We start from the raw sequence: 14,942 nt of genomic DNA, 5'->3' as shown, positions 1-14,942 counted from the left end.
ACATGTGGTAACACAGAAACAACGGTTCTCTAAGAAGGTAGTCATTCATACAAATCAAAAATGCAAAAATAGGGCAAGATGATTGCTCACATTCTAACACAAAGGAAGGGGCCACCCGGCTCAGCGTATCTCACCCTAAAGAACACCACCCTGTCCCTGGCAGGAGTGCCTTTCCCTGGGTGGCGCGTGATGTATCGCCTATCTAACAGATATAGAGGAGAGAGCTGTCCCTCAATCTTCTATACTAGTGGCAATGTCTAGAGTAGACAAAGGGATTCAATTCTCGTTAGAAGCTAAAAAAAATGGCGTTCTCCAGAGTGGTATAGCAGTATTTCATAGAACTGTAGGTTAGATTCTGTGACTGCTGGGTCTTAGACATAGGTACAACCTGGGAGGCAGGTCAACTGTTTCTATTCTATCCACAGTATAATCATTTAATACAGCCCATAGGTCACTTTGGTTTAGAGTTTGAAAACAGTACAACTGGAGAACCCACTGTTGGGTAATACACTAAAAAGGCAGCCCAAGGGGCTGCAGGGCTAAAAGTTGGCTCTTATAAAACCTGCTCACTCGTTAGTACTGAGTGTGCACAAGTAAACAATTTCCAGAAAGCAAAGTCTCTTTGTTGGTGTGATAGAGATCAAAAGGTCGGTCATGAGAGCCCTCATGTCCGAAAAGGGTCGACCGGTTTCAATGGTGATTGAAGCCATCTTCATCAGGACCGTGATTCATGATACAAGCTGTCTTGTCGGAGTTCAGGATTGCTGAAGAGAAGTGTTGGTGTCTCCTGTGCGGAGACAAAAAAGGGGGGTAAAGGGGAGGGAAACGGAAACAGGGAAGGGGGTTAAAATGGACCACTGGCAACAATAAATATGTGCTAGCGTGAAGGTGGTCTTCATGCATTAGAATGTGCAAATAGAAGAAACCAAGTGATTTAGGTTGGTAAATTCGAAGTTATCTGGGCACTTGTGAGAGGTCTTTTCCGCCGAAGGGGGGGCTGGAGGAGGAGGGAAAGGGAACTGAAGTGACCCTGGAGCCAAGGGCCCCGGTGTGTACAGGTGCCGAGACGGGTGTGGGAGGACCTGCTGGTGTCTATGCGTGGGGGTGGTGGAAGGTAAATGCATATAAATAATATTATAAACATCCTCTATGTATGGGTGGGGGGAAAAAAAACATAACTCTTGGGTGGAGATAGCCCACTGTGCAGGTGGAGGGATGGGGGACCCATGCCTTTATAGTGAATGAAAAAAACCACCTGTACATATAGAGGGACCCATACCTAATGGAGGGCATCCAGGGAGCAAGGAGGCGATAGAATGTCAGAAGACACTCAGGTGACAGGCAGCAATGGCAATCAGCAACTCATGCACGCAGCTAGGCCATCTAGGAGAATATGATCACAATGTGGAAGATTAGCGAGAGCGATTATCTACTAGTGGTCAGAGAGGATCTGGCTGGGAAAACAACATACCTGAATGGTAGTGGTTGCTAGCTTCCATTCGCACCTAGTGCTATAGCAACGTATACAGCTCCGGAAGGGCGAGTATGGTGGAAGAGGGCCAATCGCCCCTAAAGAAAAGAGAAGAGCGTGCTCGCGCTTGCGTCAATGTAACGTGCTGACGTCAATATGACGTGGTAGAGTGGCTCGGACCTGCCAGCTGCGTAGAGAAAAAGAGGCCCAATCGCCTCTAAACACAAGGGAGAAGCGCGGTCATGTCGGCGAATGAGTAGTGCAGTCCCAGATGTAGTGGAAGAAGCTAACAGCTGTACTGGAAAAAAATAGAAAAATAAATCTGGGAAAAAGCTAGGGAGGGGGTGGAGGAGAAGGCACTGAAAGGGGCCTGGTAGGCTGCAAAGGGACCCAAATGCAGGATGGAAAGGGGAAAATTCTGAGACCCAAGAGGTGTTGCATGCGGGGCACACGCCCCACTACCTTATCGCCCGACAGAACTCCTTGTCGAGCGCGATCCTGTCCTGGAAGCCTCCAGACACCTGGACCCAACAAGTGTTGAGGAACTCCTGTAGGGGGCGCATCTGCAAACCGCAGGGCCGGGTCAGGTATATGCATGATCCTTGAACTGGTAATGCTTCCCTTGAATGACTAAGCGAAGAAACTTGCGGTGTCCTTTGCGGATGGGGACGTGGAAGTAAGCGTCCTCTAGGTCCAACGACGACAAAGCCTCCCAGCCTCCAGCTGGCCGAGCACATGCTGAAGCGTGACCATTCTGAACTTTTGGGACTTCCTATACTTGTTCAGTCATCGTAGGTCGAGAATGCGCCTCCATCCTCCAGTCTTCTTTCATACGAGGAAGCACCTTGAGTAAACTCCAGAGCCCCAGAGCCGCCTTGGAACTAGCTCTATCACCCTGTTCTTGAACATGGCCTGAACCTCCAGCAGCAGCTGAGGGATGTGGTTTTCCTGCTGGGTCACCAGTGGTACTTGGGGGCACTTTCGTTGGAACTCTAGTGTGTGTGTCCGTGGGCGAGAGCGTCCAGCACCCAATGGTTGGTGGAGATGGTCTTCCACACGCTGATTAAGTTTGCCAGCAGGCCTCCCACCGCGGTGCACGAATGGGGGGGCCATGATGTTCTGGCTGGTTCATTCTTGCTTGGCGGTCGACGGGGCGCCTTGAGGTCCCCGACACGATGGCGTCCGCCCCCGATAGCCTTGGAGCGGCCACTGTTGGCTTCCTGGGTCGAGGAGCGAGAGGGCTGGCGGTAAGAGGAGGAGCCCCCGCCGAAGCCCCTCATAGACCGGCCAGACTTCCCTTCCGCGGAACGAAAGGACGGTGGTCGTCGTAGCGTGCCTAGGGCACATGCCGTCTCCGTGTCTGCCTTGATGGCCTGGAGGGATTCATCCAGCGCTTCCCAAACAGGTTGTCCCTGTCAAAGGGCATGTCCAAAACCCTTGTCTGGACCTCCTGCCTAAAGTTGGTGGCCTTGAGCCAGCCACAACGGTGAAGGCAAACGCTGTTGCCCATCTGGCGTAAACCAGCGTCTGCAATGTCCATGGCCACTGTGATGGTGTGATCCGACGCCACCTAGCGTCTTGAAGAATCTCTAACGCGTCTACCTGTTTGCCGTCTGGGAGGAAGGGCAGTAGGGGAGCCAGCTTAAACCACAGCTCCGGGTGGTATCTGGCTACAAAGGCGAGGGCATTGGCGCCCTCAAAAGTTGTCACCACTGAGTAGATAACCCTTCTATCCATTGAATCCAATTTCTTTCCCTCATTCTCCAGATGGGTGACGCAGAAGACGTCGAACTCAACGATTTCTTCCTGGTGGCTGCCGAGACCAACGAGTCTGGTGACGGTTGAGACTGCAAGCACTCCAACCAGTCTCTGTTCGCTGGGGCTGTTGAGGGGTTCTTCATCAGAGCCAGCCCTTCATCCCAAACATCGTCCAGTAGTGGGACCGAAAGGATTGTCTTGCTCTTCGCCTTGCGGCGCTGATATAAGAAGCCTGCCTTCTTTTCCTCCGGCGTGAGCTGGAAAAGCTCTGATGCTCGGCCGATCATAGCATGGAAAGATCCTATCTCGTTCGGAGGAGAGGCTCTGGGCGGAGGAGATGGGAGGTCCTCCATCCCGCCGTCGTCATCCGTGCCTGTCTTTGCTGTGTCCGACTCCGTCTCCATGGGGGGTGGGAGGGTGGTGGAAAGGGGGGCATGGAGGCGTAAACTGCCTCCTCCTCTTCTTGGCCGGCGGTTCCCCCAGTGACAACGGGGTGGCTGGCACTGGCACCGCTGGAGGAGCAGGCGGTGGAGTCACCGGCATCTTCCTCTGAATCTCGGACACCAGCATGTGTAGGGTCGAGAGGATGTACAGTGAAAGGTCTCTAGGGTATAGGAGTAGGCTCTGGCCCCTCATTGTCCGGGGGCCTCCCGTCGTTGGCTCCATCCGTGTCCCCGTCGTCACCGACCCAGTCATGGGGCGAGGCACCAGCATTTCCTTCGTCGTCATCGCTCTCATGGACGGTATGGATGGAAACCATCTCGTCCTCATCAGCCGAAGAAATGTCTGTTCCTTGAAGGCCTTCGCCACCTCCCACCCCCTTCTTCGGGTCCAGAGGGGTCGGCCTTGGACTCTGGTCCGGCATCCTCTTCTCCAGGGTCTTTTCAACCGTTTTTTTCGAAGCACCCCTCCTGGGAGGAAGGGACATGCTTGCCATCGCCGTGGCACCCTGCCGGTCCGCCCCCTCAGCCTTTGAAAGCGACGCCACCACCACCTCGAGGGAGGACGACACCTTCGCCTGGTGCACCTGGGCCTGCACGGAAAGGCCGGACACCCTTGTCCTGTTTGGCCTTCTCCTTCGGGCCAGGTTGGAACCTTTGTCTCCTTTGGCCTTCTCCATCGCAGGTAGGTGGGACACTGTAACCTGCTTGGCCTTCTCCGGGTTCTCCCTCAGCCTACCCAAATTATCCAAATTCCTCTTGGATGAAGATTGTTGACTGGAGATAAATGTAGGTGCGTATGACGATCGTGCCCTGACTGTCGCGGAACCCTCAGCTGCGGTGCCCCGCCAGAAGCGGACTCGCAGTGCTTGGCCTTGTGTTGGGCCCCCACAGGTGGGGCGCCCTCAAAGGACTTAGAAGCTCGCTCAGGTTTTCCGGATCCGGCAGAGGCATGCCCCAGGTTACCACCCGGTGCAGGGGCCTTGGCCAGCAGCCACAATTCCAGCCGTTGGTGCTGATCCTTCAACGTGCGCTTAGAGCAGCCACAGCAAATCACACAATCTTCCTCCTTATGTGTCGGGTGCAGACAAGGCAGGCACTGGGAATGCTTATCGTCTCTGCATACATTCTGCAAATCACAGTTGGAGCAAGGCCTGAAGAGGGAAGCGTGATCCTTCTCGTCCGACATGATCCACGCAGTGTAGGCCTGAAGAATCTTCTGGAAGCCTCCAAGAAGAAACCTCGACTAAGACAGCCCTTGAGGGGCGCTGATAAATCTGAAAAACGCGTCCCCGTTCATCGGAAGGATGATTGATGGAGCACACAGGCTCGAATGACTGAAAAATAGGAGCTTAACTCGCAAAAAGCGAAAAACTCAGCAAAAAGCTCAAAGAGCAAAGCACAAGGACTCCCAACACTTGAACGTGCAGTAAAAATCTGAAGATGGCTGCCAGAGGAGGGGCTTAGAGAGCAGTCATTGGCTGGGGCAGTATGACCCAGAGCTCAGTGATTGGTTTATAGGAGATAGACAGTTTAGAAACGAAATTGAAACAGTTTTTTCTTTTACCGAGGATTCCCAGCCTGACAACGGGAATATTCACGAGCATGTGAATCCATGCCAGACCCCATGCTTGAGAATAATAGACTTTAGATGAATACAGGCAAGTAGGAGTAGCAAATCAATTATTTAACCAACATTCAAAGAAAGCAGCACAGATACTGGTAAGTACTTTTAGGCAATCTAGACTTTAGAAAGTCCAGCCCTATCTGTGAATGAGAGTCTCAAAGTCAGTTGGGACACTGGGGGACCAGGGCCCATGGTCGGAAGAACAAAGAAAGACAGACTGTCGTTAAAATCACAGGAATCAACATTGCAAGTAAAATGTTTAGTTAAAGATGGTTCAGGGAGGTCAGGTAGACCTCCTGAAGGATTGTATCTAAAGGACCCCTGTGCTTAGGCCTGGGAGAACAGAGTTGGGTTGTCCACTCCAATGCGTCTCAGAAAGCTCAGGAGGAAGATTTAACACAACAATCATCCAGGCGAGTACTGAGGAGCAGGATAGTATCTTGTATCTTTTCATGAAGTAAGAAGCATGTCACTGGTGGGTGCCCAGGTGAGGCGACCACAGATCCTGTGTGGATTCTTGGCCTGGACGATGAAGAAGGAACTTTTGGCGGGAGTAGACTGTCAGCTTCTTTGGATGCGACACCCAGCAGATCTTCACAATACTGGGTTGTTGGGACTCGACACATGTTTTGGCTCAGCGATGGTTGTCATGGGGCAGGCTTCTCTCCATTTCTTGGTCCCCGAGTTGGAAGGGGAGACGTCTCAGAGCAGGAAAGAGCCACTGTAGGTCCAGATGGATACCCACGAAGTTCTAGCCGAATATGTGCTTCAGGAGACTATGCACAGCAGATTGGACCAGGTCCAAGGCTATAGGGGGTATTGAAGCCCAGGATGGCCACAGCTGTTCGAGGGACGACTCAAAATGCAGGTTGTCTAGAGATTGGCTAGGCCCATCAGTCAAGTGGAGGAAGTCGTACGGTTTGCATCTTCCCTGCCGATCAGAAGAGGAGGTTGGAGCAGCAGTGGTCACTGGCGGTCGCAGGGGGTGGCTGCAGACAACGTCCTTCCTCAGATTCTTCATTTCATGCGTCGACTCTCTTGTTCTTCTCCAGGACACTCGCCAGGACCCTCGCCTTTATGCAGGACTCTAGCCAATCAGCAGTCATGCCACATTCAAACTTTAGTTGGTGGCTGTCCAAAGGAACAGCCAGCCTTCCAGTCAGAACTGGATTCAAGCAGGCATACTAGAGGACAAAGACCTGCAGAGTTTCGGTGCACTCCCAGCTTCCTGTCCTCCAAGACACGCAGGAGCCCTCGGCGGGATTCGCAATGGAAGCCCGGCAAACACAAAAGAGTGAGCGGGACCTCCCTGACTCAGTACGGCAGAAGAAGGCTCAAGAACGGACAAGCCATCAAGAGTTGGCGAAAAAAGAAGACCGGCACCAATTTAGTACAATGGTGACCCATGTGTCCCTTATCGCTGCTGTGACAGCGGCCTGCGTGTACGTTTCACGAAACATCCACAGGCACCAGCCACTCCATTACAGGAGAAGTGGAAAAGGGATACAGTTTGTCCCCTCAGCACTCCATATAAGGTGGGGTGTGTTGATACCACAAAATAATAGTAAGGTAGGATACAAAGTATCCCCCCCACCCTATCCTTGGAAACAGTAGTTATCACAAAATAAATAGAAGGCAGCTCAAAGAGTTCCCAGCAAAACTGCACATAAACTGTTGTGTGCTGCAATAATAAATTGAATATGCCTTAGGTGGAGGAAAGCATGACTCCAAAATGATATAACCAAAAGGGTTGAAAAAGGTTCCCAGAGATAGAGTAAAAGACCGAGTGAGTGTGGAAAAAGGTTCCCACTAACTCAGGAGAATGGATTAAAAATCCAACGGTCCAGGTAAAAGTGCTGAGGGACTCACAAAGGGGTGGGGGGGAGAGAATTACATTTTAAAAAAAGAAAGCTAATTCTACTGAACTAGTGCCTACCATATAAGGCAGCTTTGGACCTTAGAGGGCAGAAAGACGACCAAAGAACAATAAAACGATAGGGCTAAACATATATGGCATGGCCCATTGGAGTATGTGGATATGAAAGATGGTTCACAGCCAGCAGCCTGTCCTAAGCACATGAAAAGGTAAAAATGTTAAGGAAAACAAAAAGGGTTACACCAAGCATCCCTGCAGTCCTTCAGTGGAAGGTGAAAAGGGAATCACAGAAGGGGACACAGCCTGCCCCCCCTTTGCACTAAACCATAAGGGCTGACCAGTAGCCCCAAAATGAATGGCCCAAGCAAGGAAGCAAAAATACTTTACTTACCTCCAAAGTACGGTCAGGGTTCAAGGCACAGTAAAATAGTTTGGGGCTCGATTGATGTCAATGCAAGGAAAGTTGTAAAAAGAAAAATCTTTCTGATCAGCTACCAAAAAGGTACAGTGGGCTACTAATGCGATACACCGTCTTGAAACCCTGGTGAACCCAACAATAAATTACACCTGGCACCAGCATACACCCTAAAACAAAGGTAGGGGGATATAACCATCTTTCAAAAAATGGGGTGCCTATGTCCTAAGAGCCATTTGGGCTATGGTAGGATAATATACTGAACATGGTTTACAATGGCAGCTGGACTTCAGTAGAAGTGCTTTTGGCCACAATCATAACCCACAGAACCAACAAACCAAAAGGACAAAACACAAAAAGTAGCAGCCCCAGGCCTGTCCCATATACCAGTTTGGATGTGGATTGCAAGAGAAACCCAGACATACCCACAACCCAAAAAGCCCATTGAAGCCCCCTGTGAGCTCCTGCCTGGAACCCACGTCAAGGATGACCCTCATGAGCATTTCCGGTCTCTATCCAATCACAGAGGGGCTGTTTGGTTACTTGATTTCTAAACCAACTAGACACCACAATGTATAGCCTTCAGGAAAGAAAAGTGCTTCCATGTGGGTCAAAATGGCCACAATTTGCACAGCCACAATCTTATGGCACACTGCAACCAACCAGAACAGATGTTGCATCCTCATTGAGACCAGCACAGGACTCCCAGAGAAAAAATGTCAGGCAAAAGCAAGCAGCTCAATGGACTCACAATTTAGGCAGAACATTTATTTTTTCTTAACACCATGGATTGGGCTGATCTGGGAAAAAGGTTAGTACACCAATCAAGAAACAACAGAGGTACACGTTGTCCTCACGGTAGTGCATTGGATAGTCTTTAATGTTAAAGAGCAAATCCATTCAGGTTTTAGACTCAGTCATTACCCGCCCGACCCGAGATTCCAAGCCTGCACATGCATACCATCCTACAATTCAACCCTCAATGTGGATTCCAAACGCCTCAATCTTTCTCACCTCCACAAAATGATATCCCCACCAGCCCCAGGCTCAGGCACATGGGCACAGAGATCTTCAAGTGGTCCCACTCAGCGGCATTATCCCCAGTCCAGATCGCCCCTGTAACGGGAGAGAAACTAAGTGGTCAGCAAAGACAATTTTCTAGTAAGGGCAGCATCCGATGACAGTAGGGGCCAAACATGTGTTCCATTTTCATATCCAAAGCCTACAGTAAACACCACCATTACTCAATTGACTAGTCAAGAAAGAGCGCTGCCATGTTTGCAACTCTCTGGTTTAGTGCCCAGTAGTGTTCCCATGCTCCTGCCTTGCCATCACCTCCACTTTTTACAAATGACCGAATATAAAAACACTCACCGTACCGCTGTGACCCAGCAAAGAAGGCTCTGCTCAGCACAAAGGGCCTCTCATGACCACCCGAACGCTGGATCTGTCCCTCTGCAGTAGCTTGTTGCTGGTTGAGGTGGGAGGGATAAGGAAATATAAATAACATTGAAATCAAAGCAGGACTCCCCTAAGAAATCAGATTGTGACCCCCCAACACCTCTAGGTATTGGTGGTCTTGTTGCCTTTCAATTACACAACCAGGTTTGGTAGGGCTCTAACTCTCTGCATTCGGATGCTTTCCGCTACTGTCGTGTGTTGCTCGGAAAAACCTGGAGAAACACTGGGAGAGTATGGTTTCTTGCATCCTCCACATATTGTTAACTTCAGCTAACTGCAAATAAATCCCTTGATGTGGCAAAGGTCTAGATGGGCCATAATCAACGGGAGCTCACTGGAAAAATCACCCTTTTATGCACTGTAGAGATAATCTGTATACTTATGCCATGTCGTCCCGTCAACAAATGTGCAGGGATTACTTACTACTCAGTACCCAAAGCAGTTCTCTCAAACGTCAATGTCAAACTTGACTAGTCCCAAGCACCTATAGAAATGTTGGGTGTGTATCTGGAATACTTAAACTCCACCACTCCCAGGTTATCCAGCCATTAAAACTCTTGCCTTGGAGGCAAATGTACTGATAAGGGAGAAAGCAAGTGAGTAGGAAGACCTTATCTGGAGTGCTGGGGGATACAATGTATCCCCTTTCTTACTTACCTGATAACATGTGTTACAATTGCAAGTTTAGTTGAATCGCTGGTAGCAGTGGTTTTACCTTAGTGACTTTTTAGTCTCATTACTCACAGCTTGTTACATCAGCCTCGGTAATGCAGTGTCAGGTAAGATGTAAAGGTTACTTACCCGTGGTAACGTTCTTTCGATTAGATGTTCCTCCCACGTATTCCTCATGATATCTCGATACCCAGCTTTAGCTGCTTCGGCAAAAAAATTCCAGCATGGGGCGCCGATGCCTGTTGACTCGATGTCCCTTGAGGGCCTCCGTTTCGATGTCGATGTCATTGATGGTATATATATGTTGTGCGCAGCGACCGTTGGCTTCAGTTCCGTTTTTAACGTGTATTGGTTTAGCCTACGCTCGACAGCTACTCACCCTGAACGAGCGTAAACTGCAATAACAAGGAAATTGTACTGCAGGGCAGGTTGGGAGGGGCGATGAGGAATACGTGGGAGGAACATCCAATCGAAAGAACGTTACCACTGTTAACTTGTTCTTCAAATGGATTGTGTCCTCCCACATATTCCTCATCTTACGATAGACTCCCGGAAACAGTGCTTGTATTTCTGGAGGAGGGAGTCAGAATTTTCAATCTTTAAAAAAGATTTCGGAATTCCGTATTGGTCTGTGTGTACAGAATGTAACACTGCCTTCCCAAAAACACCTTCCCGGCTTCAGGAAGAGTCCAGACTATAATGCTTGGTGAATGTGTGGACAGGACCATGTGGCCACCGCACAAATATCCCGAAATGAGACTCCCCTCTATAAAACAGAGGCAGAAGCCATGCCGCTGGTTGAATGAGCTCCGAGACCCTCAGTAGGTTCTTTTCTAGCTAATCTGTAGCATTCAGAAATACCCAAGATGATCCACCTAGATAAGGTTTTTGTGACCGCCATACCCAATTTATGGCCTGTGTAACCAACAAAAAGTGGATAATCCTCTTCTGCATTTAGACATCCTGGAAATATAGAAGCTAAGTGCATTTCTTGGGTGAAGCCTGCATAATCTCTCCTCTTCCTTCCCAGGATGAGGTGGAGGACAAAAATACAGTAGTATAATCATCTGATTTAAATGAAAGACAGACCCTTTTTGGCAAAAATGGTGGTTTAACTTTATTGACCATCCTTAAAGAAAATTGTGTAAAGAGGCTTGCAAGACAAGGAAATTAAGAGCAGGTGAGTGGGAGACCCTGGGACCGTTTTGGGCCCATTTTAAAATATTTACCCAGCCCCAGCTGCCCGCGTACAGCCTTGTCCCCCTCTCCCCACCAGCTTCCCATGTCTTCACGCCTCCTCCCACCTCACAATTTGCCTCACCCTGTGATTGGTCACCTGATGGACAAATCTGAAATACCCAGGGCAACCCCCTGCCCAGCAGCCCCTGAGGCAAAGGGCCCCAAGGCCAAGGGCGGCTCCGACATTGGCGGCTCCAAGATGTGTCTGCCGGTGTCAGCCAGTGAAGCCAACAATCAACAGACACCAACAAAAACTGAGTGTGGCATGGGTGGGAAGTAGAGCAATTACTCTACTCCAGAAAACCCCTGCCCCCCTATCTTACCTCCCAATAACATATAATGCCACAATATTAGCATGTCCACACTTAGATAGAATTGTGAATATTAGCATGTCCGCACTATAGAATATTGGCCTGCGCTGCATCTAGATAGGACTTTGAACGTTAGCATGCCCGCACATAGGTGAAACTTGAATGTTAACATATACCACACTTAGAGTTGTGGATATTGGCCTGTGCCGCATCTGGATGGGACTGTGAATGTTGGCATGCCCACACCTAGATGGAATACTAAACATTGACCCGCGCTGCATCCAGATAGAATTGTGAAGGTGAACAGGTGCCACACTTAAACAAAACTGTGAAAGTTAGCACGCTAAAGGTCAGGTAATCCACTAACCAATATAAGCTCAAACTCTGCATACTTATCTCACTCAAAAAACACACAACCATCTCTCGCACAGCAAGCCACACGCACTTCACAACACTGCAACAACACATAAGCCGGAGCAACAGCACACGCGGACTGACACCAATCCAATACCCGCACCAATGCTCAGCATCTGGTGTATACCGAGTTGAAGCTGCCAACAGAACACCACTCCTCTCACTATCCTACTCCCTCTTCACTTTACTAACCCATCCCACCTCATCATTTACAGATCCGCCAGAGCGCCTGGGGACCAATTCCGTTGGTGACGGTGCGCGGTACAAATACCTTTAACATTTAACCCTACGGGCTAATGTAAGAGCCACCAAAAGGATATTCTTCAGAGTTAGCAATCTTAAAGGACAGGAATAAATAGGCTTGAATGGAGTACACATTAGAAATTTCAAAACTAGGTTGTGATCCCAAACCGGGACTTGGGAAGGGACCGGAGGAAATACATTTGTCAATCCTTTCAGAAATTGTATAACCCCAAGTGTGCATTTTGTATGATGCTGCTCCGAATGTAGTCTCTACATTTACTAAACTTATGCCCGTACGGGTGTGTATGCAGGATTCCTGCCAGAAGTTACGGAATAAAAGGGTGATTGAATTGGGCAGGGATATATCTGATGCTGAATGGGATAACGCGCGGAGGGTAACGGTGAAAGCTAAAATGGATTTGAACTTGAGATACATTCATCAGCGAATTTTAGGGCGTATTTATTGGACACCAGTAAGATGGCAGAGCAGGGTTTGATTGAATCGGATTTGTGTTGGGGGTGCTCCCACTCAAAAGGGACTGATCTGCATATGCTTTGGGAATGTGATAGGGTACTGACTTTTTGGAGTAATTGATTGAGTAGATCTAGTGATTGGTAGGTCGTTCACTCGAAATTTCATGTGTGCAGTTTTTCTCTCTAATGAAAGCAGAGGTCTGGAAATCTGTGGTGCGTCTGAATGGATTGATAGGGCATTGTTAATGGCAATAAAGCATATTATGAGAGTGTGGAAGTCACGCAAAAAACTACATACTGATAGTTGGATGGTGGACATGCGCACGCTTTCGAAGTATGAGAGGTCTCGAGTGTTTCGGCTTCATCAGGGGGCTGAATACTGTGATAATTGGGATTCCTTTAATGATTTGTTTGAGTAAGGTATGGAATTAATAAACTTGGTGAAATATGGGAATCGGGGGTGGGGGAGGTTAATGTGTTGTGTTTTGTTTTCAGTTGTGTTTGTGTGTAAGTGTTGTTTGTGTTGTCATGGTTCTAATTGAAATGTGAGGGGGGACTTTGTGTTGAAGGTTTATTGTTAACTGACGCTTGGTAAAGAAAATGTTATGTAAACTGTTACTTTTCTGACTCTCACCAACATGTTTTGATGTTGTTAATGGGTTGAAAATTAAATAAAGTTGGGGAAAAAAAGAAATTGTATAACCAGTGGTAATGTGAAGAAAGATACCTCTTCAAAAGTGTGCTTAAAAATAGATTGCGCTGCCAGACACCCATTAATTGTGCCAAGCTGGAGCACCAGATTAGCCATGTGTAATGAGAAAGATAAAACCATAGATGTGCTGCATATAAAAGGGTCTGCATTCTTGTCCCTGCACCAGCTGCAGAACTTGTTCCAACTGCAGCGGTATAAGGATTTTGTTTCTGGCCTTCTGGCCGAAAGCAACATTTTCATTACATCGTCCGGGAGGTACCAATCCTTATACCTCAACCGCTAAGAAACCATGCATGAAGGTTGAGAGTCTTCACCTCTGGATGGAGAACCCCGACCCTCCTCTCGCAAGAGAAGGTCCTCTCTTTGTGGAAGACGTATTGGAGGGCAGGTGGGCATGTCCAGAAGGTCCGGGAACCACGTCTTCCTGGCCCAATCCGGAGCAACTCAGATCATGGATTTTCTGAACTTTCTCAACCTCCTGATCACGTGAGGAGTGACGGGCACTGGAGGAAACGCATACAGGATTGGAAACGCCAAATCCACTACGAACGCATCTCCTAGAGCTACTCTTGGGGTAAATTCCTAGAGCAGTACTGCTCGCACTTCTGGTTGTCACTGGTCACGAACAGATCCACTTGAGGGTTTCCCAAAGGGTGAAATATCTTGAAGGACTTCCTAAACTAGTTCCTACTCGTGGGAGATCAAGCCCTGCATGCTCAGAGCGCCCGCCGCATGTTCACCTCTCCAGCTAGGTTAATTGCTGATAAGGAGATTCCTTCTTGAATTGACCAGAACCAGAGCTGCATTGCTTCTCTGCACAGTGCTAGTGACCCTACACCTACTCTTGTTGAGGTAATAAATGTCCACTGTGTTATCCATCATTATCAGGACATTATTTCCCCGTACAGAGGGCAGAAAGGCCTTCAGCGCTAGTCTGATTGCCCTCAGCTCCAAAAGGTTGATGTGTAGTTTGGACTCCAATGACCGTCGAATGATTGTCAGATCGTTGGCGTGGGCTCCCCACCCAGTAAGTGAGGCGTCCTTCACTACAATTATCTCTGGCCATGGTTGCCAAAAAGGTTCTCCCTTCAGAATGTTTTCCTCGCAGGTCCACCACAGAAGGTCTTGTGCAAGGTCCGACATACTCCCTGAGAATTGGAACCATTGAGTCGTGAGAGCCCATTGGAGAGATCTCATTTTCAGGCGAGCCTCTGGCTTCAGGAAAATGCAGGATGCTATGAGGCCAAGCAACCTAAAAAGAAAATCAAACGCTGGAAGACTCCGGAATTTGTGGACCATGTGCAGAATGTCTTTAGGCCTCACCTCGGGTGGTGAGGCTTTTCCCAAGAATGCATCTAGGAGTGCCCCGATGAACTGGAGTCTTTGAGATGGTATATGGGACTTCTTGAAGTTGAGGGAGAAAACCAGTCTGAAGGAAGTGGCACATTACGCTGAGAAGTTTCAGGGCCTGTTCGGGAGAACGTGCCCTGATCAGCCAATCGTCCAGGTAGGGATAGCCATGAATCCCCCCTTTCCTGAGACTCCCTGCCACCACCGCCATCAACTTGGTGAAATCCCTCGGGCGGAGGTCAGCCCAAACGGCAGAACTCGAAACCAATAATGAGAACCGCCAATGGCGAACCTCAGGTACTTTGTGCTTGTGATGGATCGACACATGAAAGTAAGCATCCTGAAGGTCTAAATTATACCATCCAGTACTGAAGCATCTGGGTAACCATTTTGAACTTGTCCCTCAGGAGGAACTTGTTCAATTCTCTTAATTCCAAGATGGGTCTCAATCTTCTGTCCTTATTCCTCTCTGCTACAGT

The 14,942-nt window shown here is 48.8% G+C and overlaps 1 protein-coding gene across 2 annotated transcripts in view; it reads right to left on the bottom strand.

The window, feature by feature from the left end:
- GANAB (glucosidase II alpha subunit) overlaps window positions 1–14,942 on the bottom strand; it is a 919,668-nt gene that overhangs the window by 292,930 nt on the left and 611,796 nt on the right. For both annotated transcript variants that reach the window (XM_069645184.1, XM_069645185.1), the window contains 2 exons: window positions 8,962–9,058; window positions 8,602–8,703 (listed from right to left, as the gene is read on the bottom strand). In XM_069645184.1, the coding sequence (XP_069501285.1) occupies window positions 8,602–8,703; window positions 8,962–9,058 (199 nt within the window). The remainder of the gene's footprint in view (window positions 1–8,601; window positions 8,704–8,961; window positions 9,059–14,942) is intronic.

Source organism: Ambystoma mexicanum, chromosome 2p (assembly GCF_040938575.1).
Source record: "Ambystoma mexicanum isolate Mex_15411 chromosome 2p, UKY_AmexF1_1, whole genome shotgun sequence".
Lineage (NCBI taxonomy): Eukaryota > Metazoa > Chordata > Amphibia > Caudata > Ambystomatidae > Ambystoma > Ambystoma mexicanum.
The sequence above is the reverse complement of the archived record's forward strand: the minus strand, read 5'-3'. Positions and strand labels throughout refer to the sequence as shown.